The sequence below is a fragment of the Herpailurus yagouaroundi genome, unplaced genomic scaffold, assembly GCF_014898765.1.
Source record: "Herpailurus yagouaroundi ecotype Mexico unplaced genomic scaffold, PumYag 139, whole genome shotgun sequence".
Taxonomy (NCBI): domain Eukaryota; kingdom Metazoa; phylum Chordata; class Mammalia; order Carnivora; family Felidae; genus Herpailurus; species Herpailurus yagouaroundi.
In genome coordinates, this window is record NW_024412394.1 from 9,594,043 (window position 1) to 9,621,081 (window position 27,039).

The 27,039-nt window shown below is 50.5% G+C and overlaps 2 protein-coding genes across 16 annotated transcripts in view; one reads left to right on the forward strand and one right to left on the reverse strand.

Annotated features, from left to right (window-relative positions):
* The window catches only part of CUL9 (cullin 9), a 37,308-nt gene extending 16,285 nt beyond the window's left edge, over positions 1–21,023 (forward strand). For 3 of the 15 annotated variants that reach the window (XM_040473569.1, XM_040473566.1, XM_040473567.1), the window contains exons 17-42: positions 134–239; positions 478–573; positions 832–1,007; positions 1,293–1,426; positions 1,786–1,965; positions 2,152–2,261; positions 2,357–2,539; positions 2,671–2,831; positions 3,036–3,264; positions 3,359–3,548; positions 10,253–10,398; positions 10,534–10,663; positions 10,805–11,004; positions 11,489–11,739; positions 12,769–13,114; positions 16,502–16,642; positions 16,803–16,967; positions 17,205–17,368; positions 18,134–18,227; positions 18,646–18,720; positions 18,875–18,985; positions 19,143–19,260; positions 19,682–19,815; positions 20,194–20,334; positions 20,510–20,583; positions 20,669–21,023. In XM_040473569.1, coding sequence (XP_040329503.1) covers positions 134–239; positions 478–573; positions 832–1,007; positions 1,293–1,426; positions 1,786–1,965; positions 2,152–2,261; positions 2,357–2,539; positions 2,671–2,831; positions 3,036–3,264; positions 3,359–3,548; positions 10,253–10,398; positions 10,534–10,663; positions 10,805–11,004; positions 11,489–11,739; positions 12,769–13,114; positions 16,502–16,642; positions 16,803–16,967; positions 17,205–17,368; positions 18,134–18,227; positions 18,646–18,720; positions 18,875–18,985; positions 19,143–19,260; positions 19,682–19,815; positions 20,194–20,334; positions 20,510–20,583; positions 20,669–20,870 — 4,057 coding nt within the window. In that variant the 3' untranslated portion in view covers positions 20,871–21,023. Of the gene's footprint in view, positions 1–133; positions 240–477; positions 574–831; positions 1,008–1,292; positions 1,427–1,785; positions 1,966–2,151; positions 2,262–2,356; positions 2,540–2,670; positions 2,832–3,035; positions 3,265–3,358; positions 3,549–10,252; positions 10,399–10,533; positions 10,664–10,804; positions 11,005–11,488; positions 11,740–12,768; positions 13,115–13,895; positions 14,032–16,501; positions 16,643–16,802; positions 16,968–17,204; positions 17,369–18,133; positions 18,228–18,645; positions 18,756–18,874; positions 18,986–19,142; positions 19,261–19,632; positions 20,335–20,509; positions 20,584–20,668 lie in introns of those variants that run through there. The other 12 variants (XM_040473572.1, XM_040473573.1, XM_040473570.1 and 9 more) reach the window with 11 other exon arrangements.
* Positions 21,024–21,462: 439 nt separating this feature from the next.
* Positions 21,463–23,991, reverse strand: DNPH1 (2'-deoxynucleoside 5'-phosphate N-hydrolase 1). The gene is made up of 4 exons (XM_040473579.1): positions 23,766–23,991; positions 22,177–22,245; positions 21,894–22,004; positions 21,463–21,713 (listed from the first exon to the last, which is right to left on the reverse strand). The coding sequence occupies exons 1-4, from the start codon at positions 23,956–23,958 to the stop codon at positions 21,577–21,579; spliced, it is 510 nt and encodes a 169-aa protein (XP_040329513.1). The 5' UTR covers positions 23,959–23,991; the 3' UTR covers positions 21,463–21,576.
* Positions 23,992–27,039: the final 3,048 nt, after the last annotated feature.

Below are 27,039 nucleotides of genomic sequence, written 5' to 3' on the forward strand. Positions count from 1 at the left end.
CAGGGGATCCGGGAACACTGACACTTAAGGAGGCAGCAGAGAGACAGGAGTCTGAGGAAGAAGTGGTAGGTTGAAGTCACTTTGAACAAAGACCAGGGTCCCTGTTCTAACTGATTGTTTTCTTTTGTCTCAGGCAGCTGACTTTGCTCGTGGCCAGTGAGGACTCAAGTTACATGCCAGCCAGAGTGGTTGTGTTTGGGGGTGACAGTGCCAGCTGCATCAGCACTGAGCTCAACACGGTGAGGACCCTGGTGCCCTCCCCCACCTTGACCTTACTCCATATTCCTTCCCCCAGGCAGGCATTGCCTGCAATCATAAGCAGTGAGGGCAGAGTTCGGGAAGCAGATTTGTGCGGGTTTGTGGGCTCGGTGCAGAAGTAAAGGGCACACACCATCACAAGACTTGTGGCTGCTATCAATAGTCTGTCCAACCCCACTTCCAGAGGTGACAGTTCTCTCTCCTCCCCTGCCCCATCAGGTGAATGTGATGCCCTCTGCCAGCAGGGTGATCCTCCTGGAGAACCTGAACCGCTTCTGGCCCATCATCCAGATCCGCATAAAGCGTTGCCAGCAGGTAGAGTGAGGGAAGAGGCTGGGCTGGGAATCACGGGGTAGTACAGGGTCTCCATAGTGACTGCATTCCCCAGCACTTGGGGGGCCAGGCTCAGGCCACATACCTGCTCCGGGATGGCCCAGAAGCCTGTTGAGTTCCAGAGATGTGAGAATATCTCAAGTGCCTCCAAGGGAATTCAGGGTGTGAGGCCTGGCTTTTTCTTGGTAGTCCTTGGTGGCTGGGTGGCTTAGGTGACAGACAAGTGTGTGCATGTTACAGGGTGGCATTGACACCCGGGTTCGAGGTGTGGAGGTCTTGGGCCCGAAGCCCACTTTCTGGCCACTATTCCGGGAGCAGCTGTGTCGCCGTACCTGTCTCTTCTACACCATTCGGGCGCAAGCCTGGAGCCGGGACATAGCAGAGGACCGCAGGCGCCTCCTCCAGCTCTGTCCCAGGTGGGTGGGGCAGACAGTGGCTGGGGTTGAAGGGAGCTGGGAGAGGTTAATGGATCAGGAGGACACTGCTAAGAAGTAGGTGGTGGGAGACTTCTGCAGAAGTCTGAAAGGTAAAGCAGCGGCCGGGACAAGAGGGGAGGGTGAACACAGGTGAGAAGTACGTGCTGATGGCTGCGAGCTGGTTAGGGGACTGAGCATGGTGGGATTGGGAGCTGACTGTGCTTGAGTGGAGGCCTCACAAAAACCTGTGCCTTAAATCCTTGACCACACACTTCTTATTCCCAGACTGAACAGGGTTTTGCGCCACGAGCAGAATTTTGCTGATCGCTTCCTCCCTGACGATGAGGCTGCCCAAGCGCTGGGCAAGACCTGCTGGGAGGCCCTGGTCAGCCCCCTGGTGCAGAACATCACCTCCCCTGGTAACCATCGCGACCCCTGGCCCCACTAACCAGTTCCTCATAATTGTTCCCAGGGATCACCTGAGTTAATGCTCTTGGTTATCTTGGTCCCTGTCTTTATCCCCGAAGGCCTGTCACCTCAGTGCTCCTCTCCTTCCTGCCCCAGGGACTACTGGGTATTTGAATCTTCTCTACCCCACCCCCAACCTGTTAGCGTACCCCTAGACTCCCAATGAAGTAAGCCTTGGTGATGGGAGGGCTTGACCTGGCTGCCCGCCCCAACCAAGGCTTTTTGTATAATTGGGCCTTTTCTCTCCTCTTCCTGGGCTATCTGTTCCCCTATTACCCATCAGCTGTTTCTGGTCTGTGTCTTCTTTTAGATGCGGAAGGTGTGAGTTCCCTGGGATGGCTGCTGGATCAGTACTTAGAGCAAAGGGAGAGCTCTCAGAACCCCCTGAGCCGAGCGGCATCCTTTGCCTCTCGAGTTCGTCGCCTTTGTCACTTGCTGGTGCATGTAGAGCCTCCGCCTGGGCCTTCTCCTGAACCATCCACTCGGCCTAGTAAGTCCCAGCCATGGCCTGTTGAGCTGAGAATCTGGCCAGTGGTGATACCTGGCTCCTTCCCCTCTTGGATCTTACTTTTCCTGACTGCTCTGTGCACACCTTTCCAGGGGTCAGTACCCAAGATCCCCTAGATTCACTCAGGGGCTGAGATGAAACCCCTTCCTTTGCCCTCTGTCTCCACAGTCAGCAAGAACAGTAAGGGCCGGGATCGGAGCCCCGGGCCTTCACCAGTTCTTCCAAGCAGCAGCCTGAGGAACATAACCCAGTGCTGGCTGAGCGTGGTGCAAGAGCAGGTGAGTGGAAGGAAGTGCAGTGGGAGGCGGGGCAGGGCTGCTAGGCTATTGCATGTGGGACCACACCTTTTATGCTATTTCTCCTCTCTTCTCAGGTCAGCAGGTTCCTGGCTGCAGCCTGGAGGGCTCCCGACTTCGTGCCTCGGTACTGCAAACTCTATGAGCACTTGCAGAGAGCAGGTTCAGAGCTCTTTGGGCCTCGGGCAGCCTTCACGCTGGCTCTGCGCAGTGGCTTCTCTGGCGCGTTGCTACAGCAGTCCTTCCTCACCGCTGCTCACGTGAGTACTACCAGCCTCCTGGTTACCACTGAGAGCTGGCTTCTTTCTCTGCCTTTCGCCTCCTCTCACTGCCCACTCTCCTGCTCCACTCCCTCTTCATGGTTGGCCTGTGCCCTTTCCATTGCCCCCAGATAAGTGAGCAGTTTGCCAGGCACATCGACCAGCAGATCCAGGGCGGCCTGGTTGGTGGAGCCCCTGGAGTGGAAATGCTGGGGAGGCTTCAGCGGCACCTGGAGCCCATCATGGTCCTTTCTGGCCTGGAGCTGGCTACTACTTTTGAGCACTTCTACCAGTGAGTGCAGGTCTGAGAGGTAGGGGAGGGGAGACCTAGAGTCTAGAAAGGGTGAAGATTTGAGTCTTGGAGAGAAGATGGAGGAGGAGGGACTAAGATACAGAGATGGCCATGGCACTGGTGGAAAGGGAGCAGGGAGGAAGAGGGGAAGCAGGGTGGAGTGCCCACACTGAGGTTCGGCCCGGCCTGTGTGTGACACTGCAGGCACTACATGGCAGACCGTCTCCTGAGCTTGGGCTCGAGCTGGCTGGAGGGGGCCGTGCTGGAGCAGATCGGTCTCTGCTTCCCCAACCGCCTCCCCCAGCAGATGCTGCGGAGCCTGAGCATGTCCGAGGAGCTGCAGCACCAGTTCCACCTCTTCCAGCTCCAGCGGCTTGACAAGCTGCTCTTGGAGCAGGAGAATGAGGAAGAACAGGGCCTGGACGAAGAAGAGGTAAGAGGAAGGGAAATGAGAGGGAGAATAGGAGAGCAAAAGACTAGACCAAAGAAGGGAGCCCAAGAGCCCTTGAAATCCTTCTATCTCTCAGGAGGAAGCAGAGGAAGAGGAGGCTGAGAAAGAACTATTTATCGAAGATTCAAGTCCAACAGTTTCCATACTGGTCCTGTCACCACGCTGCTGGCCGGTCTCCCCACTCTGCTACCTGTACCATCCCAGAAAGTGCCTTCCCACTGAATTCTGTGATGCCCTTGACCACTTCTCCAATTTCTACAGCCAGAGTGAGGAGATAGGGACAGGCAATTGGAGATTGGGGTGAGATTTGGGGTGGCAGGAGAGGAAGTGGAGAGGACCTGTGGACAGAAATGTGTAGATATGAACAAAAATGGTCTCTAGGCAGAGCAGTCTCCTAGGGAAGGGTGAAAAGGTGGGTTAGATCTTTATTAGTATCTCTCATTATTGCTCTCACTTTTGTATGAATTTGTTCTGTTTTTCTAACTTCAAGTTGCATGCCTACTTAACTTTTAGTCTTTTCAGGCTTCTTTCCAAGTAAAAACATTTAAGGGTATTCATTTCCCTCTCAATATTGCTTTAGCTGCATTCTGTAAGTTTTTTTGGTTTTTGGATTTTTTTTAGATTTGTTTTTATTGTGGTATACTTAGTTTTCAGTACAGTATAGAAATCTTAGCTGTGACTTAATGAATTGTATGTACTTATACACTCCCATAACCACCCCCAGAGCATTTCCTGCACCCCAGAATACTTCTTCACGTATGTCCCTTTCTAGTTAGTATCTTCTTCCAAGAGAAACCTTCTGCCTCCTAGTACCATAGATTTTTGCCTGTATGTGAACATCATATAAATGGAATAATAGGGTATGTATTCTGCTGTGTCCAGTTTCTTTCAGCTTAGTATCTGTGAGAGCTATCCAGGTTGTCAGTTATCACTACTTTTTTCTTTGAGTTACTGATTCATTTCCATTGTATGAATATATTTGCCCTTTCTGCTGTTGATGGACATTTGGGATGTTGCCTAAGTTTTTATTATGTAGGATGTTAGTATTTGGTATTTTTAAGTTCTAAGAGTTTTCTAATTTCCATTGTTATTTCTACTTTGGTCTATTAATTTTTTAAAAGCATATTTTAGGGGCGCCTGGGTGGCGCAGTCGGTTAAGCGTCCGACTTCAGCCAGGTCACGATCTTGCGGTCCGTGAGTTCGAGCCCCGCGTCAGGCTCTGGGCTGATGGCTCAGAGCCTGGAGCCTGTTTCCGATTCTGTGTCTTCCTCTCTCTCTGCCCCTCCCCCGTTCATGCTCTGTCTCTCTCTGTCCCAAAAATAAATAAACGTTGAAAAAAAAAATTTAAAAGCATATTTTAAATTTCCCAAACCAGTTTTTCTTTGCTTAGTTGTCTTTTTATTTTAGATTTTGACCCTCATTCCATTGTAGCTAAAGAACCTGGTTTCTGTGATTCTGAATCTTTGCAATATGTTGAGACTTCCTTTATGGCCTAGTAGATAGTCACATTTTGTAAATGTTCCATGTGTGATTAAGAAGAATATGTATTCTTCAGCTGCTGGCTATAGGCTTATTCATATTCCATTAAATTGACTTAATTACATTGTTCAAATCTTACAAACCTTACTCATTTTTGTCTGCCTGTTCTATTACTGAGAGAGGTGTATTAAGATCTATTATGATAGTGAATTTTTAAACTTCTCATCATGTCAGTTTTGCTATCTATCTATCTATCTATCTATCTGTCTATCTATCTATCTAACTAACTAACTAACTATATTTTTAAGTAGGCTTCATGTTCAGCATGGAGCCCCACACAGGGTATGAATAATGACCCTGAGATTGAGGCCTGAACTGAGGTCAGGCATTAGATGCTTAACCAACTGAGACACCCAGGCACCCCACTTTATATATTTTTTGACTATGTTATTAGATAAAAGTTTTAAATCATTCAACAGTACTGTCCAGAACTTTCTGCAGTGATGGAAAAGTTCTTTTCTGCACTGTTTGGTATGATGGCCATTTGTGGCTATTGAAGTGTGACTAGTGCAACCGAGGAATTGAATGTTTAACTTTGTTTAGTTAGCCAGTTTAGCCACATGTGGCTATCATAATGGACTATGCAGGTTTAGAATCTTCATAGTTAATTAAACTTTTTTAAAAGTTTACTTGTTAATTTTGAGAGAGAAAGAGAGCAGGGGAGGGGCAGAGATAGAGGGAGAGAGAATCCCTAGCAGGCTCCTTGCTGTCAGGGAGCCCGATGTGGGGCTCAATCCCATGAACCATGAGATCATGACCTGAGCCAAAATCAGGAGTTGGATGCTTAACCAACTGAGCCACCCAGGTGCCCCTCAACTTTATTATTATGAAATCATCTCCTTTCTTTCTAGTAAAGCTTTTTCTCTCAAAGTCTATTTTTATCTGGTATTATTAAATACCAGCTTTCTTTGGTTAGTGATTTTCCAGAATATCTCTTTCTATCCTTTTACTTTTTAAAGAGGGATTGATAATTCTTTTAGATTTCTTTTACTGTGGTGAAATATGAATAACATAAAATTGCCATTTTAATTTTTTAAGATCTGATTTTTTTTAACTTTTTAATGTTTTTTGTTTATTTTTGAGAGAGAGAGACAGAGTGCTAGCAGGAGAGGGACAGAGAGAAAGGGAGACACAGAATCAGAAGCAGGCTGCAGGCTCTGAGCTGTCAGCACAGATCCTGACATGGGGCCTGAACCCACGAACCGTGAGATCATGACCTGAGCTGAAGTCAGATGCTTAACTGACTGAGCCACCCAGGCACCCTGAGATTTTATTTTAAGTAGTCCCTACACCCAACTTGGGGCTCAAACTCACAACCCCAAAATCAAGAGTCATATGCTCCACTGACTAAGCCAGCCAGGCACCCCCTCCATTTTTAACCATTTTAGATGGACAATTCAGTTATCCTTTTACTTAAAATTTTTTTACTTGGAAATAACTTCAAATTTACAGAAAATAATACAAAGAACACTCATATACTCTTTATCCATGTTCACCTTTTGTTAACATTTTGCCCTATTTGCTTTTATCATTTGCTCTTTGTGTATATATACATTTATAAAATGTGTATTTATGTGTGTGTGCGCGCACACACACACACACCCTTTCTTCCCCCAGACCACTGTGAGTAAATTGCATATATGCTGGCCTTTTGCCTCTAAGTACTTTAATATATATTTCCTTAGAATCATGGTGTTCTCTTATATAATAATCATTCATTTATCAGTTTCAAAAATTTAACATTGCTATAATACTTTACCTTCCACATTCCAATTTTGTCAATCGACTCTATAATGTCTTTTTTTAGTTGAAGACAACATTCAATTTAGGATCATCTATTATGTTCAGTTGTCATGTCTCTAGTCTCCTTAATTTGGAACAGTTCCTCAGCCTTTTTTTGTCTTTTATGACATTGACACCTTTGGAGAATATAGTCATTTAAAATTTTCTAGGGGCATCTGGGTAGCTCAGTCATTTAAGTGTCCATCTCTTGATTTTGGCCCAGGTCGTGATCTCATGGTATGTGAGATTGAGCCCCATACGAAATCATTCTCTCTCTCCCTTTCTCTCTGCCCCTCCCCTGCTCACACACACTCTCTCTCACAATAAATAAATAAATTTTTAAAAAATAAAAGTAAAGTTTTTTTTTCTAAACTTTCTTCATTTTAAGTTTGTATATTTCCTCATAATTAGATTCAGGTTATGCATTCCCAGCCAGAATCCTAAGTAAATGATATTAAGTTCTTCTCCACATTTCATTTGGAAGCATATAGTTTCCATTTGTTTCTCTTTTTTGATGTGAATTTTGACAACCTGGTCAAGAGGTTGTTTGATTTCCCACTGTATAGTTAATATTTTTCCTTTGTGACTATTGATAAGCAGTCTATTGGGTAGGTACAAACCATGCCTATATTCTGCTCTCATCAGAATTTCCCCCAGTATCATTTACTTTTAACTTTGCCATACTCTTATTTTAGGCATGTATCTTACAAATACCTAGAATTTGTTTTGTATTCAACCTAACAGTCTCTCCTTTTGGGTTGTCAATTTTATTAGCCTCTTCATAATGATTATGAGTAATGATATATCTGGCTTTTATTGCTAACCTCTTACATTTTAGTTTACTCTTCTTATAATTTGAAATTTTAGTTATTTAATATATAAAAAAGAATATATAAAACATATGTACAGTTGAAAGGAGAATAGTAAATTGAACACCTTTACAGATATGTTTCCACCCTGGGTTTTTGTGCATTGTTTCCCCTCTCCTTTTGTATTTTACCTAATTCCTTTTTTGTGTCTACATATTTTGGACATTCTATTTCTGTAGTTGATTACCCTTATGTTTTTAACCTGTATGTTTGACTTGTACCTGAACAATAAGAGGACCAAGAGAAAATCTTAACTCCAGCTCTCACTCCCATCTTACTCATTACTATTGTTTGATATTTTAGGACTATCTTTTTTTTACTTCCCAAAATTTATTATTATTATTATTGTTTTATTCAGTTGGTGTGTAGATTTGCTATCATACTAGCTGTTTCTGTCACTAATCCTTTTGCATCTTGATCCTTCTGAGTTCAATCTCCTCCCTAAAGTACATCCTTTAGAAGTCTCTTCATTGAGGGAGTATTGATGGACAACTCTATCAGTTTACCTTCACCCTAATTAAAAAAAAAAATTATTATTATAAATTTCAGACATACACAAAAGTAGGCAGGATAGACTCCAGTGTACCAACGTGGGTCAATACATGACCAATCTCCTTTCTTCTGTACTCCCACCCACTTTCCCCAGCTCTCAAATTTAAAAGATAAGGATTCACTCTCTCTTTTTTTTTTTAAAGTTACCATTAAATTTTTTTTCAAGTTTATTCATTTATTTTGAGGGAGGGAGGGAGGCAGAGAGAGAGAGAGAGAGAGAGAGAGAGAGAGAGAGAGAACAAGTGGGAGAGGGGCAGAGAGAGAGGGAGAGAGAAGATCCCAAGCAGGCTCTGCCAGGGCTCAACAGGGCCCAACACAGGGCTCAAACCTACGAGCCATGAGATCGTGACCTGAGCTGAAATTAAGAGTCAGATGCTCAATCAACTGAGCCACCCAGGCACCGCAGGGATTCTCTTTTTATTTATTTATTTAAAAAATTTTTTTAATGTTTTATTTTATTTTTGAGGGACAGAGAGAGACAGCATGAGTGGGGGAGGAGCAGAGAGAGAGGGAGACATAGAATCCGAAGCAGGCTCCAGGCTCCGAGCTGTCAGCATAGAGCCCAATGCGGGGCTCGAACCCACAAACTGCGAGATCATGACCTGAGCCGAAGTCGGATGCCCAACCTACTGAGCCACCCAGGCACCCCAAGGATTGTCTTTTTAAAAGCAAAGGCACTACAGTGATCAAACTTTGTGAAATTAATAACAATTCTTAATATCAAATGGTGAAGTGTTCATATTCCTCCCGTTTTCTCAAGTTTTCAAAATTAGTTTTTTCTTTATGGAGGATCCAAAGAAAGCCCACACCTTAATTTGATTGAATTCTGTTTTCCGTCTCCATTAATGTATAGGTCCTGCTTTTCCTTTTTTGCTCCCTTATAATTGTGCAGGGAACTGGATTATTTGCCACACGGAGTTGTCTACAGGCCAGATTTCCGCTGACCATATCCACGTGGTGTCCTCTAGCATGTTCCTCTGTTTCTTTCATTTCCTAAAAACAGTTACTTAGATGTAGAAGTTTATTCTGATGTGGGTCTGATTTCTTGGGCAAGAACTCTTTGTAGGTGGTATTGTGTTCTCCCACCAGGAGGCGTGTGACATCTACCTGTCTCTGTGATGTGAAAATGGAGCAGTGAATTTTAGCATTGCAAGTGTGATCTGTGCTTTATATGGTTTCCTGTCAGCTTTCCACTAGGCAGTCATTCGTTGTCATTGCCTAGCTCTATCATTTCACTAAGGGTTACAAACTAGCACCATTCTAGTCTCACCATTCCTTCATATCTGAGCTGGAATGTTTTCTCTATAAAGAGAAACTTCCTCTCAGTGACTTTTTGGTTATTCTGAAGTACCGTTTATACAGGAAAGGCTTGACTCTCTCTTCCTCCCCCCTTATTTTTAACCAGTTTTCAAAATACTGTTCTCTAGCATCCTCCAAAGATAAACGGTGAAATCTTTTTTTTTTTTTTAAATGTCATTATGAACGCATGGATTTTAAGATATTTCACATGTCTCAGTCCAGCACAGGTGTTATTTTTTTGATGTTCCAATTGTCCCATCTTTGGCCAGAGAGTATCTCTCAGATTGGCTCCTTTCGATATTCTCTTCCTTTGACGGCATTCTTGCTTTCTAGTATGAGCGAATATCCAGGCTCGTCATGCCTGAGCTGTGACACAGAAGGAGGAAGAGATACAGCCTAGTGGATCTTTGCAACGTTTATTTATTTTTGGGACAGAGAGAGACAGAGCATGAACGGGGGCGGGGCAGAGAGAGAGGGAGACACAGAATCGGAAACAGGCTCCAGGCTCCGAGCCATCAGCCCAGAGCCTGACGCGGGGCTCGAACTCACGGACCGCGAGATCGTGACCTGGCTGAAGTCGGACGCTTAACCGACTGCGGCACCCAGGCGCCCCAGCCTAGTGGATCTTTGAAACTGTCAGCAACTTGAGGGCAAAACTCAGGTCTCTTCTCTCCAGTGTTTCTTCCATGGAGCCAGCCTGGCGTAGGGCGAGACACAGGGTGGGCTCCCAGATATGTGTAGCTTGCCAGGGGGGGCAGACATGGAGGAAGCTGAGCTCTGGAAGCTTGACAAGTCACTTCTGTGGGGCCCTCCTCCCCACAGAGATTAGCAGGAACAGAGCTTGACTAATGGCACACCCTTGCCTCAGCCTCTAACCCCCTCATTTCCCCTGCTCTTTATCTCTACTCTTCTCCTTGGCACTTTCCCAGGTCAGAATCACCCAGTCCTGGACATGGGACCACATCGGCGACTGCAGTGGACGTGGCTGGGCCGGGCTGAGCTGAAGTTTGGGGACCAGACCCTGCACGTGTCCACCATGCAGATGTGGCTGCTGTTGCATTTCAATCAGACAGAGGTGCCTCGGCTCCTTAGGCTCTCTCTATCTTCTCTTTTCCTGTCTGTCCCTCCTGTTCTCCTAAACTCTGTTCCTTCTTTCCATCCTTCCCCCGCTGATTCTCTGCTCCTGACTGACTCTGTTTCTCCTCACCAGGAGGTGTCTGTAGAGACCTTGCTGAAGAATTCTGACCTCACCCCAGAGCTACTGCTCCAGGCACTTCTGCCCCTCACCTCTGAGAATGGCCCTTTGACCCTGCATGAGGGTCAGGACTTTCCACACAGGGGTAGGTCACTGGGGGCTGGCCTGTGCCTCTGCTCCTGGAGGGTGGGTCTCTCATGGTGGGCGTGGGGTAGGGAATGAGAATGGGGTTGCCCCCACTCACCTCCCCCTTCCCCTCCTCGGGTGCTAACGGAATGAGTTCCAGGTGTGCTGCGGCTTCGGGCGCCTGAGCCCCAGCGCTGTGGGGAGGCCCTGTGGCTGATACCTCCCCAGACATACCTGAATGTAGAGAAGGATGAGGGCCGAACTCTGGAACAGAAGAGGAACCTCTTGAGCTGTCTTATTGTCCGTATTCTCAAAGTCCATGGGGAAAAGGGCCTCCACATTGATCAGCTGGTTTGTCTGGTAGGCCCAGGGGACCGTGAAGTTACGGGAGGGAGGGAGTCATGCTCAGGGTCGGGGCTTGGAGCCAGGGATCATCACAAGGGAAGGTAAACTCTGTCAGTATGAGACCTTGTAGAGTGACATTTTTGTCGGAGTTTTCTATTCCTGACAGGGCAGTTTGTTAGACAGCAGGCAGAGGCAAGACATGAGTGTCTACTGTATACTAGGCCTTTTTCCAAGAGTTTGCATGATTAGGTCATTTAATCTGCACAACAGTCTAATGGGGGTGGTGATGGTGGTGGTGGTATTATTATTATTATTATTATTATTATTATTATTATTATTTACTCTTATTCTCATTTGACAGGTAAGAAGAGTGGGGCATGAGAGTTAGTAACTTATCCATAGTCACATAGCTAGTAAGTGAAAGAGCAGAGCATTGAACCCAGGCATGCCGGCCTCTCTGGGTAAATGTGGCCTGCCTGTTTCCTCTCCACCCATCTAGGTGCTGGAGGCCTGGCAGAAGGGTCCAAACCCCCCGGGGAGCCTGGGCCGTGCTGTCGCAGGAGGCGTGGCCTGTACCAGTACAGACGTCCTTTCTTGCATCCTGCACCTCCTGGGCCAGGGCTATGTGGAACGGCGTGACGACCGGCCCCAGATCCTGATGTATGCCACCCCAGAGCCTATGGGGCCTTGCCGGGGTCAGGCAGAAGTCCCCTTCTGCGGCAACGAGACCGCCAAGACCTCCAAGCCTAGGTAGCTGTCCCCAGCCCCGTTCCCTGCTGCTAGGGCTCCAAGCCAGCAGGGAGGGCTGGGCTCCCAGGGACAGACGGCACTGCAGTGACACGGGAGTTTTAGTGCCAAGGCCAGGCTCTTTTGTGAAAAAGCACTTCATTTCTGTCTTTGTGTACCCCATTTTCCCTGCCTCTGTCATTTCTCCCACTTTGCCAGTCCTCATTCCCCCTGTCAGCACCGTCACCCCTTCTTTGCCTTCCTAATCAGGGGCCCTGCTGTCCCCATTCTCCTAGAGTCAGCCCATAGGCAAGGGGCCCAGACACATAAGCTTCTGTATAGATAACTCTCATTCTAAGCAAAAATGCAGTATCATACAACTGTGTATTGAGTGCTGATTATGCTCTGCTCAATGAAATGTACAAACTCTAGTCTTCAAGAAGCCTGTTCTACAGAGGAATTTGTCATAGGATCCCCCTAATTAGCTGGCACCCCTAAAGCTTGTTATATCACATTCAGCTCACTAGAAGTTGTTATGGCACAACTTTTATGCCTGCTGCCTGCACTGTGTATAAAGTGAGTTCTCTAGAGAAATCTTTCTCAAACTTTCACTTGCACACATGTCACCTGGGGATCTTATTAAAATGCAGGTCCTGATTCAGTAGAGCTCCCTGTGATACTAATGGGGATACCCACTGACCATACTTTGAGTGGTAAGGCCACAGACTCCAGTTTCTCCCCAGATGTGTTGCTGCTGTTTTAGGTGGGGCTTATGGTGGGATTATCCCATCCACTGTGGGTCAGTTTGCTTCCCGATGCCTGCCTACCAGATTCCTGGGGTGTTAGAGATCATTGTGACAACCAGCCCCACTCGCCACTTACAAACGCTTCTGTGGAAAGCAGCTCTGACAGTTGGTTTGGGTGGCTACCCTTAGGTTGGTTAGGCAGGCGCAAGCAGGGGTGCGCAAGTGGGGAGCTGAGGGCCATGGTGGGGTTCATTTAGTAGATAAGCAGAGCAGGGACATTGATTGCTGAATCTCCTCTTCCCTCAAGCCCAGAAGCTGTGGCTGCCCTGGCGTCTCTCCAGCTGCCTGCAGGCCGCACCATGAGCCCCCAGGAGGTAGAAGGGTTGATGGAGCAGACGGTGCGGCAGGTGCAAGAGACGCTGAACCTAGAGGCAGATGTGGCTCAGCACCTTTTGGCTCATTCCCACTGGGGTGCTGAACAGCTGCTGCAGAGCTACAGTGATAACCCTGAGCCACTGCTGCTGGCAGCCGGGCTGTGTGTACCCCAGGCCCAGGAGGCCCCCGCACGCCCTGACCACTGCCCTGTCTGTGTCAGCCCCCTGGAGCCTGACGACGACTTGCCCTCTCTCTGCTGCATGCACTACTGCTGCAAGGTGAGGCCCCTCCTGCCCCTCTCCTGCCCCTCTTCTGCCCCTCTTCTGCCCCTCTCCTGCCCCACACAATTCCTCATGAACTCTGGGCTTCTAGCCCAGCATTGCCATTTCCTAACCTGGGCAGTGTCGGACAAGGCTCTTCGTCCCTCTGAAACTGGTTTTGTCATCTAAAAGTGGCACCCCTAGCCTCAACACTCTGAAGAGTGGTTGTTGTTAGGATCCAGTGAAATGTATAAGTGGCTCTAAAACTTTGGCAGTGGCAAAGTTTTAATAGGTGAATATGCTAATAATATGCTAAAATATGCCGGTGGCATATTGTAATCACTGGGAGCTTTTAAAAAGTCCTCATGCTCAAACTGTTAAATTGGAATCTCTGGAGGTGAAACCCAGGCATCTGAAGTTTTAAAAATTCCTCAGGTGACTCCAGTGTTCAGCCAGGTTTGAGAACTATAGATAGATAGATAGATCGATAGATCGATAGATAGATGGGTAGCACACGCATACATGTAAAATATACATCAAGGCACTTCATAAATGAGAAGTGTTATTACATTGATGATGACTATAGGTTTATGTTTCCTAATTATCATTCAAGTCCCTTTATCTCAGAACATGAGAATAGCACAGAAGTCAAGGGAATTATGGGAAGCCAGATCTTGCTACTGTACAACTGAGCAGAGGAGGCTGTAGATGGGGGAGTGAGTTGTCTTCAGTGGCGGGGGAGAGGGGCTGAGGTGCAGGGGACCAGAGTGCTGAGTGTCCCATGTTCCCTGCCTCACAGCTCTTAGAACTGATGCCAAGCCCAAACACATCAACTTAACAGGATGAGCGCGCTTGTTGCCCTGAATCTAGCTGCCTCTCCCAACAGCGTCTCCCCAGTGGTGGGTGATCTGGGACGTGTGCATTGGCATGTGTGTGTACGTGTACTTTTCCTCCTTCCTTTTTTGCTCTGCTTCAAGTTGCTTTTCTCACACGGTTTCCTGTGCCCCCCTTTTCCTGGTTCTTAATTATTTCCTTCCCACTTTCACTTTTTCATTCAACTAATGTTTGTCATGAACTCACTGTGTGCACAGCACCGGGTGCTATATGAGGGGGTGGGAAAATCCAAGCCAGAAATGACCCAAGGGCTAATAATATCAGCAGCTAATATTTATGGGGGATGCATTCTGGGCCGTTCTGCTGTTATATATGCATTATCTTGCTTAATTCCCGTGAAAGTTGTGTGAGGTCAGTATTTTTACCATCCCCATTTTGCTGGTGACAGATGGAGGCGCCTGGAGGAGAAGTCACCTGCCCAAGGTCAGGATTTGGACTTTGGCAGTCTTGCTCCAGGGCCCTCCCTCATGCTTTTATGACAAGTGAGGGGAAGGAAATAACAACAGGGTCATGTCATAGGAAGTGACTGAGGTGAGGAGTGGGGGGAGAGTCCCTGTCAGGGACTTTAGACTGGGGAGGCCAAGGAAGGCTGTCCTTGAAGAGGTGACTATTTGGTGGAAGAGCGTGGCAGACAGAGGGGACAGCAATTGCAAAGAAGCTGAGACTGGTGGCTAAAGCACAGTGATGTGGTGGGACAGTGGAGGGAGAGATTTGGGAGGGAGACGGACCCAGTGGGGTTGGGATTGGCATACAGTGGGCTTGACTTTATGGAAAGCCACGATGGAGTTAAGCAGGGGAGTAATTGGATCTGATTTTCATTTTCTAAAAGATCACCATGTGTGGAAGAAAGGCTTGGGCAGATCTTGTGTGGAAGCAGGGGCACCTGTTGGGAGACTGTTGTATAAAGAGGCAGGAAGCGGTGGGTGTTTTCCCAGCATTTGCAGTGAAGAGAGAAGGGGACAGATTGGGGTACATCAGGAGGCAGAGTTGACAGGGCTTGGTGGAGCTGATGGGGGGCTTAGGACAAAGGAATCAAGGGTACTTCCTGGGCTTCTGACCAGAGCATCTGGGTGGATGAGATATGTCATCTTCTACTGAATTTAGCAAGCTGTTGGGGCTGGGGCTGGGTGTGGAGGGCAGGTTTTTGAGGGAAAATTAAGTCTGTTTTGACCATGTGAAGTTTGAGCTTCTTGTTGGATACCTGTGTGGGACTGGACAGCAGAATTTGGAATTAAGTGGAGAGGCCTAGCTGGCATCCTGCAGAGAGAGAGAAGCAGGTCCAGAGTGCTGAGCTGTACAGATCCCCCTGTAGAGATGGAACGACAGGGAAAGTGAGAAAAACAGGCTAATTGGAGATGTCCCAGCCAAGGAGGAGCCTATGTTTAAGTCACAGCTGAGCGGCACAGTGAAATGTAAAGGAACTCAGAGAAGGGAAGTCCTGGGTTTGGAGCTGTCGATGGGGGCTGTGGGGGGTGGGGGGGTGTTCCCCGTGTGAGCCTTGAGTGACAGGCAGGGTTGGCAGGTGTGGGAGGGGAGTACAGGCTGGACGGAGACTGCATTCCCGGTGGGCTGGGCAGGGGGGACGGCAGAAGCGGCAGAAGAGAGAGCAAGCCAACAGCAGAGGGGCTCCTTAGGGGAGTGGGATGGGCTCCAAACCCAGCTGCCAGCCTTTGTCCTCTGTGGCTGTAAGGGGCCCTGTTGTGCCCGTATGCCTGCAAGCATGAAGTCTGAATTTGGAGTATTTTCCTGTTTTCTCTCAAAAATGCAGGAATTCTGCACTCAATTTCCCAACTTATCTGGCTTTATTTCACCATAAAAAGGGTTTTGTTTTGTTTAGTACCTTTCTTGGAGGGATCTGGGTAGGAAGACCGTTTATGGGGACAAGCAGTTTAGGGGTCAGGGGATAAAGGCCTGGTTTAGGGTGGTGCAGTGACATGGGAGCTAGAAGAGAATCCAAGAGATATGAGGGTTCCGACACCCGTGACCAGGATGGGTGGGGGGTTCAGTGGGTGAGGCTTTTTTGTGGAGAAGAGGCTGAGTCTGGGAAGATGGGAGCACCAAGGAGCTAGGTGAGCAGATGGAGCTGGGAGGAGAGGCCACAGCGGTGTTTGCAGTGTCCAAGGCCAGCTACCCCACAGGGAAAAGGCACCCTACTGCCCCAGGCCTCCTTCCTCTCTGGCCTTCTTGCTCTCTCCAGATCTTTCTTAGAACTTGAATCATGTCCTTTGTCCTGAATGTCTTACCCATTCCTTCCATGTCCATCTCAACAATAATTAAAATGAGGCCACTATCCTGGCCCACACATCCTCAAAGGCAACTGTGATTTGGGCCAATCCCAGGAAAACCCATAGAAGCCAGAAAGATTAGGGTCAGTTTTGAGGTTGCTCCAGAAGCAGGCTTGTCTCTGGCCTTCCATAGTCAGGAGGGGGGTGCTAGGAAAATTACCAGTCCAAGATGTCCTCCTGTGCTGCTCCCCTACTGTCCCTAAGCAGCCCCTCCTTTCCCCTCCAGTCTTGCTGGAATGAGTATCTGACAACTCGGATTGAGCAGAACCTTGTGCTGAATTGCACCTGTCCCATTGCCGACTGCCCTGCACAGCCCACTGGAGCCTTCATTCGGGCCATTGTCTCCTCTCCAGACGTCATCTCCAAGGTAGTCCCTCCTCTGCAGGAGGATTCGGTGTACAGCCAGAGGGGCAGGCCCCAGGGGGTGGGCCCACATTCTGGGTGCCGGTGGTGGGGGGAGGGTGGGTCTGGAGGTGTGGCATCCTGGAGAGCCATGCCCTCACCTGGTGGCACCTATGCCCCCATAGTACGAGAAGGCCCTCCTGCGTGGCTACGTGGAGAGCTGCTCCAACCTGACGTGGTGCACCAACCCCCAGGGCTGTGACCGCATCCTGTGCCGCCAGGGCTTGGGCTGCGGGACCACCTGCTCTAAATGTGGCTGGGCCTCCTGCTTCAACTGTAGCTTCCCCGAGGTGGGTGCCTGCCCAGCCCTGCCCCTGAGCAAGGCCTGTACCTCTCCTCTGCCAGCACTCCGCTCTGCCACACCCCCCCCCTCACACACACACACACCATGTCTTGTCCTCACATGCTGTCACCTGGCTGAGCTCTGTTCCTCCTCCTGTAGTCCTCCACTTGTGACCTCCCTCCCTCACACACTCGCAGTGTCACCCTTGGTTAGAGCTCAGCCATGTCCTCCCCTCTTGCCCTAGGCGCACTACCCTGCCAGCTGTGGCCACATGTCCCAGTGGGTCGATGATGGCGGCTACTATGATGGCATGAGTGTGGAGGCTCAGAGCAAGCACCTGGCCAAGCTCATCTCCAAGCGCTGTCCCAGCTGCCAGGCTCCCATTGAGAAGAATGAGGGGTGTCTACAGTAAGAGGGGGTACTTTGGTCATTGGTGGGGTCAGAGAGCATGGGAGAGGGTGGGAGGCCTGGTGGTACGGAGGGGCTGTGGGGCTGAACAGAGCTGAACAAAGGAGGCGGCCTCCAGTGATTCCTGCATCTTTTTTTTTTTTAATTTATTTTGAGAGAGCGAGAGCGTGGACAGGGAAGGGGCAAAGAGAGGGAGAGAGAGAGAATCCCAAGACGGCTCCACGCTGTCAGTGCAGAGCCAGATGCGTGAACCGTGAGATCATGACCTGGGCTGAAATTAAGAGTTGGACGCTTAACCGACGGAGCCACCTGGGCGCCCCCAGTGACTCCTGCGTCTTAATGCTCCTTCCCCCGCCTTTATTTTTTTAATTTTTAATTTCTTGAAATGTTTATTCGTTTTTGAGAGAGAGGTATGTGCACAAGCAGGGGAGGGCAGAGAGAGGGGAACAGAGGATCCAAAGCGGGCTCTGCACTGACAGCAGAGAGCCTGATGCTGAGGGGCTGGAACGCACAAAATGAGAGATCATGACCTGAGCCCAAGTCAGAAACCCAACTGACTGAGCCACCCAGGCACCCCACCCCCGCTTTGAAGTTTGCACTGTAAGGGGCTCAGAAGCAAGGGTGTGCTCAGTAGGCATTGATGAGGTTAAGGAGACTGTAAGGGCATGGAGGGGCCAGGGGCATGTTCCGTGGGGCACCCAAGCCCTTGGTGTTCCCGATGTGGCCCCGGCCAGGAGCCCTCTGACCAGCCAGCTTCCTCCATAGCATGACGTGTGCCAAATGCAACCATGGATTTTGCTGGCGCTGCCTCAAGTCGTGGAAGCCCAGTCACAAAGACTACTACAACTGCTCTGCCATGGTAAGGGCCGGGGCCAGGAGGAGGCCCAAGGGCAGTCAGGATGGGATGCTGCTGCTGGGCCCTGGGTGTCCTGAGCAGCTGAACAGCTGTTGGGACAGAGGCTCAGTGGGAAGACAGAAGCCACCTGGGCCTACAGGTGCTGGAAGTTCTGTCCTGGGAGGTCTATATTCTCAGGAGGCACCAGGCCAGAGCAGAGCAGGTGCCGTGCGTCAAGAGCCTGGCACCACTGCCAGGGCATTTGCCCACACCTCAGCCTCACCTGTACCAGGGGATAATAATGTGACCTGCTTCACAGAGTTAGGATTAAATGATGAGGTCTGGGTGAGGTGTCAGAAGGCCTCCACGCAGGGTACCTAGTGTGTTAACCCCATCCTGCCCAGCAAAGCACCCTAGAGCCCTCTCAACCTGCCCTTACCAGGTAAGCAAAGCAGCTCGCCAGGAGAAGCGGTTTCAGGACTATAACGAGAGGTGTACTTTCCATCACCAGGCCCGGGTGAGCAGGGAGGAAACAGTGGTGTCGGTGAGAAGGTCAGAGGGCTGGGGTGGATGGCCAGGCAGGGGCCAAAGATCCAAATTGGGTGGGTGCTGTTCTGACCGGGTGGGGGAGGGCTGCACGCAGCAGCGCTGATCCGCCTTCGCCTGCACAGGAGTTCGCCATGAGCTTGCGGAACCGCGTGTCTGCCATCCAGGAGGTGCCCCCACCCAAATCCTTCACCTTCCTCAGTGACGCCTGCCGGGGCCTGGAGCAGGCTCGCAAGGTGGTGGTGGTGCGGGCCGGGGAGGGGGTGCGGGGGATGTGCCAAGGGGTTCTGGTGGGCTGGGCCGCTTTCCTCTAACCTGCCTGGATGGAGGGAATGAGGAAGCAGGGAGGCCCCCTGGCCTGAGCAGGGAAAGGGATGACTCGGGCTCCCACAGGTGCTGGCCTATGCCTGCGTGTACAGCTTCTACAACCAGGACACAGAGCACATGGATATGGTGGAGCAGCAGACCGAGAACCTGGAGCTGCACACCAACGCCCTGCAGATCCTCCTAGGTGAGGCCTGGCCCCCTGCCTGCTCACTCCCACCTCCTGCCCACCTCCCCGCTCTGAGCAGTCCACCCCCACAAACAGTGGGTGAAACAGCACCCCCCTCCCAGCTCCCCACTGTGCTCTGTCCTCTTCCTCCACCTACTTCTTCACAGCCTTACAGATGCAGGTATATCGGCCTTTTAAAGTCAGGTATGAAGGTGTGTGGTTCATGCCATCAGGTGCCTAAGGGCTTCACCTGACCGGTTTGATTACCATCTGTCCCCCTCTGCTACGATGTAGCCTGCCCCCCGCCCCCGCCCCCAGAATAGGTATCTAGGGCTATGCCTGGTAGGTGTTGATAGAACTTGGTAGATGTTCAGTAGGTGTTTGTTGAAGGAAGGAATGTTAGAAGGGAGGGAGCTCCTGTGCCCTGCCCTCTCTGCAGAGGAGACGCTGCTGCGGTGCAGAGACCTGGCCTCGTCCCTGCGCCTCCTGCGGGCAGACTGCCTCAGCACGGGCATGGAGCTGCTCCGGAGGATCCAGGAGAGGCTGCTGGCTATCCTGCAACATTCTACCCAGGTATGTGGCCCGACCCCGGGCCCCCTGGGCCCAGCACAGCCCCTGCCCTAGGGGCATCCAAAAGCAAAGGCAGGGAGGGTGAAACGTGTTTGGAGACATGGGCTTGTGCCCCAGCTCCTAGGCCAGCCTGTTGGATGTGGTTGGACCCTGCCACTTAACCACCTGGTGAGTGCTGCAAGAGAGTTAGCCCCGATCAAGGGTATTTGCCCAGATGCTTATCAAAATCACTTGGGGAACTTTTTCATACTTCTCAGATGTAGACTCAGTATCCCAGGAGTGGGTGCCGGGGGACTGGGATCCACCGAGTAAGGGATCTCTGAGGTTCTTCCCAGCTCTAATACACTGATGTTGCATCTAAACTATGAGTCCTGCCCTCAGGGAGCTTACAGACAAGTAAGTAACTTGGGCAGACAAGACGTGAACATACACTGCCAGCTCCTGAAGCACGGGGGCGGTGTGCCTCACCATCGCAACCTGTGTCCCTGGAGACTGCCTGAGTTACGTTTCACAAAGGCATCGGTTTGTGGAGTCCTGGGATGAGGGAGGGACGAGGAGGTGGGAGCATTCTTGCCGGGAGCCTGGCACCTAGAGCAGAGGGAGTAGGCCCTCAGAGAATGTTCATTGAAGGAATGATGGGCAGAGGCCCAATGTCCTCTACTCTCCCACTTCCCACATCTCCCTGTCTCCTTGCCAGGACTTCCAGGTGGGTCTGCAGAGCCCATCATTAGAGGCCCGAGAGGCGAAAGGATCCAATGTGTCCGGCAGTCAGTGAGTAGGGTGGGCAGAGCCATGGCGGGGGAGTGGGGGATGCCAGGCTTCTTCTGGGGCTGAGTGTGGCTCTCTCCCTTGCTAGGCCGCAGAGCTCCTCGGGGCTGGAGGTGGATGAAGAGGAGGAGGAGGAGGAAGATGATGAGGATGATGTGCCCGAGTGGCAGCAGGATGAGTTTGATGAGGAGCTGGACAATGATAGCTTCTCCTATGACGAGTCTGAGAACCTGGACCGAGACGCTTTCTTCTTCGGTGACGAGGAGGATGATGATGAGGCCTATGACTGAGGGCCAAGACGCAGGAACACCTGGAGCCACCTCAGAGTCACGGGGGCCAAGGGGGTGAAGTCACCCCTTCCTGCCATTGTTGAGGGAAGCAATTCCCAGTGTCTGCAGTACCTTCTGTTTACCGAATAAACTTTTTCACATACTTCTCTGGAAGCAGGCTGACACAGGTGCGTCCCCAAAGGCTAGTATCAACTCCCTACTCCCTCCACACACCCACCTCCTCATTGTTCACTTTTTTTTTTTTTTTTTTTTTTTTTACCTCCAGACTCTTGTGTTCTCAGAGAAGGTCCAAAGCAGACCCACTGGACCTAAATTGACAAAGGGAAATGAAAGTCTACGTGGTTCAGGGCAGGCATAGGCCTGCCCGCTTGCCCCAGACCCAGCCTAGCATCAGAGACAAACAGCCACCCCCCACCCCGGCCCAACCTTCCCATACTCTTCAGTGTTCCTGGCAGGAGCTTGACGGCATTAGATAGTACCCTCTCTTGCGGATCTACAGAATGTTTAATGTTCTCTACATCTTGAAGTGAAATGCAGCAGGAAAAGGATATTACTGAGGACTGATCCCACGCCACCACTCATAGACATAAAGTTAGAATTTTAAACATACCTTTTAATTTGGAACTGGGGCTAGGAGGCAGGAAGGGCACTAGGGCAGAGTCTGGGATTAGAACATAACAGAGCAGGGTTAAGTCAAGCGGTTGGGTCAGGGGTGACAGCTGCCTGCTAGAGGAGGGTCAGCCTCAAAGTATCGATCCAGCATGGCCTCCACCTGTCCTTCTTCATAGTCTAACACCTGGAACTTCGAGCCGTCTGCCGCTCCCCGGATCATGGCTGAAAGCACTGAGAAGGGTGGAGGAAAGTAACGGTGGCTCCCATCCATACCACCCCCCCTCCGCTCCCCTCCCTGTCCCATTCTGGGGGTAGGCACTGTACCCAGAGCCCCCTCAGGGAAGGAGCTGAGGGCTGGGTCCACAGAAAGCTGGGGTGGAGAAGGGGCCATCCAGGGCTTGAAGTGCTCACCTCGGCCAGATTGTGGACGGAACAGGCACAGAATTCGCTTATTGAGGGCCATGGCCCGGCCCAACTCATAGCCTACCCCCAACGACGGTTGGGTCACTTCTGCCACCACCACTGGAAAGAAAAGAGACTAAGGCTCAATACCCGGGGCTTGTGAGGGAGAAATGACAAGAGTCTGGGTGTGGTGAGAAGAGAACTCTGGGGAGTCCCTTCTAGGTGTGGACGGGATCTAATATCCCAGAGGAGTTTGTGGATAGGAGGTGCGGGGGTGGGGGGAACTGCTCACCATCTGCCTGCTGCAGCCAGGCCAGGTCCCGCTCATGGATGAAACTGTCACCTCCAGCAGCCTCTTCCCCTGTGGATGAGGAAAAGCTGGTCAAGGCCAAGCCCCTGCCTGGTCCTCAGCACTCAGTACCTCTCCTATGCCCTTGCCACCCCCCCCATTCACCCTGCCGCATGCTAGGTGACCAGGGACCCACCTAACACTGAGGTTCCATGAAAAGGAGTGAGGAAATGAAATAACCACAAGAAAGATTCAATCCCATGCTAGGAGGGATGTGTGATTAGGGCCAGATGAGTGACACAGCTGAGATTAAGGGAAGGACTATACCTCAGTGTGTGACAGGGATCAGAGATGGAAAGGAGGAGGAATATCCTCCTCCAGTGCGGGATGGAAATGGGCAGTAGCAAGAGACCGCCTGTGCAAAGAAGGATGAACAACTAGGGTGCCTGAGTGGCTCTCGAGCTTTGGTGGGTGCCAGAATCAGCCGAGAGCTCGATATGAGGTCAGGCTGCTTCAGGAGCTCTTCAGAGGAGTGTGAACCGCACCAAACTTTGAGCACCAGTGCTGTAATACAGCGCATGACCAGTAGGAGGTGGTGGAAAGGAAGGTAGGAGAGGCTCTGACTGGGATCAGTATCTCATTTCCAGCTTGATTAAACGTTACCTCCAGAATCAGAGCAGAATCACTGGAGAGTCCGTTAAAAATGAATTCTAAGCCTTCAACCCAGACTGTGCTATGTGAATCTGCATTTTAAACAAGTTCCCTCAGACTTCCTTTGAGCACACTGAAGTTCCGGAACCAGTAGGTGGGCGTGGACGGGACTAGCGGTGAAACCAAACGAACCTTACGCTTCTGGGTCCTGCACTTGCACAAGCCCTTCCCAACGCCCTAGCAATTTTGTGATTTCACCTTTTTAAAGAGGGCTCCCAGAATTGCATTAGATATTACAAATCCTGGACCCGCTCCTCGGTCGGGCGAGGGGAAAAAAAAGGTTTTCTGAGCAGAAGTTAGGAGAGTTTTGGCGCGATTTTCAAAGTAGAAAACTCGCCGAGATTCCAGACCAAATCTGATGAAAGCAATATTTTTGAAAGACCCAGCAGCCAGGAAGTAGCCTGATGAGAGTACGTGAGAGAAGGTGGTGGCAAGAATTGGGGTCCTTCGGGCCCAAGACAGGGCGGATATCTTGACCGCAAAGGGGGAAAGCAGGGGGATAAGCTTATCTTAGGTAGGGGAGCAGATGCCAGCGGGAAGCTGGGAACTGAAGCAGCCCCATTCACTCCCGTTCTGCTCCTCCCTGCTCAGTCCCTGGAAAGAGGTGAAGTTCTCCAGGAAAGAATCGAGGTCAAGATAACAACTGAATGCGGAGACTGAGCTCCCACCCGCAAGTTCACGGGACCCACGCGGTCCGAACCTCGGCTCCCCTTCCCCGCTGGGCAGGAGGGAGGGCTCCGGGCCATAGGGACGCGCGGCCGGCCGGTGGTCCGATAGCCGCCGCCGAGCGGAGTGCAATCTCGGTAGCGGGGCGGGACCGGCTCGCTCCCCCGCCGCCCGCGCCCTGGGCCCGGCCGCGCGCGCCCCGCCGCTCGCCTCACCGCGCGCGCTCAGCTCCTTGGCCGCCACGTGCTCCGTGAGCACCGCCCCGAAGCGCCGCAGCCGAGACACGATCCGTTCGTACAGCGCCCAGTCCTCGCGTCCGCCGCGGATGCTCCCGCAGAAGTACAGGGCCTGGCGGCCCCCCTGGCCCGGCTCCCCGCATTCCCGCGCTCCGGCCTCCGCCGCCGCCATCCTCGCCGCGGCCGCCGTCTCTCCGTTTCCCGCGCCAGGGGGCGCCCGCTCGCGGACACGTGACTCGGCCGGCCCTCCCTGGGTCCGGGGAGGCCCCTCCTGCGACTGGCGGCGGGCTGGGAGCGTGGCATTAGCCTCCAGACGCTGAGGACAGCACGTGCCAGGGGCGGAAACCCACCGCCCCGACTTCGTCACTGCAGCTTGCCTCCCACCCCCACCCGGTCCTGTTGGCCTTGGCGTACCCCATCTCAGCTAGACGCAAGTGCATCATTCCCTGGTGATTCTTACCTCGCGGACCCCATCTCCTACTACTACCACTCACTTTTCTGCAGCCACGCTGGCTTTCCTGGCTGTTCTTCAAGTATGCCGGCCATGCCCTTGCCTCAGAGCCTTTGCATTTGCTGTTCCCTGGAACTCTTTTTCTCCCAGGTAGTTCCCTGGAGCGTTCCCTCAGCTCTTCCAAGTCTGTTCACGGGTCACCTTCCCTGACCACCCTATTCAATACGGCAGGCTCCTATTCCCAGAACTCCCCATCGCCCTTCCCTGCCTTACCTTTTCTCCTCAAACTCATGAACTGTGTCATCATGATCTGAGCCGAAATCGAGTTAGAGGCTTAATGACGGAGCCACCCAGGCCCCCTTGTTGTATGTCTTTCTATGCCCAGTAGAATATAAGTCCCCAGGAGGGCAGGAACTTTTACAGTTTTGTTTACTGCTATATCCCTGGGTTCTAGAACTGTACTTGGCACATAGGAACGATTTACCAAATATTTGTTAATGCATGAGTGGATTCAAATGAGAAGTTATATTTGCAGCACGTTGTAATCTGCTCCGCCCTGTAGTAGGCTGACAGAAGCAGGAGCTCCAGGGAGGCTGGCAAACACACCATTATTCACTGGTGGTAACAATGGTCTCCCCCTCATTTTACTATGAAAATAACACAAATATAGGACCAAAAAATCAAACGGAACAAGAGAGTACCTGGTGGAAAGTGAGTCCTGAGACCCCAGTCCCATTCCCTAGAGAAAAGCACTGTCGTGCTTCCTTCTGAATTCTTCCTGAATGATAACCGTAAAATACCTAAGTATGGGTTACAGAGCTGACATAATTTTTAAAATGCAAAAGACGCAAGGGTGCCTGGCTGGCTCAGTTGGAAGAGCGTGTGACTCTTGACCTCGGGGTTGTGAGTTCAAGCCCCACATTGGGTGTAGAGATTACTTAAATAAATAAATAACCAAACAAGAAATGCAGGGGCGCCTGGGTGGCTCAGTCCGTTAAGCATCCAACTCTTGATGTTGGCTCAGGTCACCATCTCAGGGTTGATGAGATTCTCTCTTGGGATGCTCTCTCTCCCTTTCTCTCTGTGTCTCCCCCACTTGCGTGCATGCACATGCACTCTCTGTCTCAAGATAAGTGAATAAATAAACACGTTTTTTAAAAATGCAAAGACACAAAGAGAAGGCAAAGAGATTTTAGTATATCTCTGTCCTCCGTGGGCACGGCCACAGATAGCTGGACCGTGGGGCAAACATGTATGTGGAGCCATGCATTAGGGCCCCAGGCTGTCTCTCATACACATTCACATACACCTTTAGGAAAGAAGCTTCGTGTGCCAGCTCTCTGCTGTCAGCTCAGAGCCAGCTGTGGATCCTGTCACCCTCTCTCTCTGCCCCTCCCCCACTTGCACGCGTACCTGTGTGCACACTCTCTCTCTCAAAAATAAACATTTAAAAAAAAGGAAGCTTCATGTGCCAGATAACTTGATGGGCAATCTCCTTTCCCTTCCTGATTCTTGCCACACTTTCCCATAGGAGAGGAACCCACGTACACACGTACACACAGAGCATCCTGTCTCTGCCTCTGTGTCTTAAAGAAAATAAACCAGCCTCTCTCTCCTTAGGGTCACACCTGTGATGTGGCTGCCATTCCCCGTTCGACCTCAGGCTGAAGGCGAAAGAGTAGAAGGAATATTTTGTGTTTCTCCAAATGGTAAAACAAAGCCCTGAAATTTGTTCTATATCCACTGTCAGATGGGTGAGGACGCAGACCCAGCTGTGGCTTGCAGCCGGCCCTCCCAGCTCAGTGCAGGGAGGCCTGAAGTGGAGGGATGGGGCACTAAGTGGTGGATGGGGGCCGGGGGGAGGGGGGCACTCTAGTGAGACAGCCCGATGGAGGACAGTATCTCACCACATGACAGGAGGCCAGAATCAAGTCCTAATTCAGTTTCTGGCGAGCTCTGTGACCTTGAGCACGTCCCTTAAGCCCTCTGAGCTTCAGTTTCCTCATCTCTAAGTAGGAAACGTTATGCTGCCTTTACTTATGCATTTTGAGTGTGATGCAATTCCCCTGAAGTATGTGAGAGCACTTTACAAAACACAAATGCTCTACAAATCTAAGTCATTGTTCAGTTCAACAAAACTGTTTCCATTACAGACAATGTCAAACTTATATCCTAGTAGAGAGAAGAGTGGAAGAGTACATAGTGCATAATTCCATTTAAATGATCTGCGTGCTGTCTCTCTAAATAGGGTTTTTCTGGATATGTCATTTACATGGACTCATTTAATAATTTTCACAAAGGATTACTAAATTGTACACTTATAGTCAATAGAATGTATTGATGTGTAAATTATACTTCATAAAGCTGTCTTTTAAAAGCAAAACTAGGGGCGCCTGGGTGGCTCAGTTGGTTAAGCATCCGACTCTTGATTTAGGCTCAGATCATGATCCCACGTTCATGGGATTGGGCTCCACATTGGGCTCCATGCTGAGCATGGAGCCTGCTCAAGATTCTCTCCCTCCCTACTGCCATCACTCATGCTTTCTTTCTAAAAAAAAATAAGTAGGGGCGCCTGGGTGGCGCAGTCGGTTAAGCGTCCGACTTCAGCCAGGTCACGATCTCGCGGTCTGTGAGTTCGAGCCCCGCGTCGGGCTCTGGGCTGATGGCTCAGAGCCTGGAGCCTGTTTCCGATTCTGTGTCTCCCTCTCTCTCTGCCCCTCCCCTGTTCATGCTCTGTCTCTCTCTGTCCCAAAACTAAATAAACGTTGAAAAAAAAAAATTAAAAAAAAAAAATAAATAAAA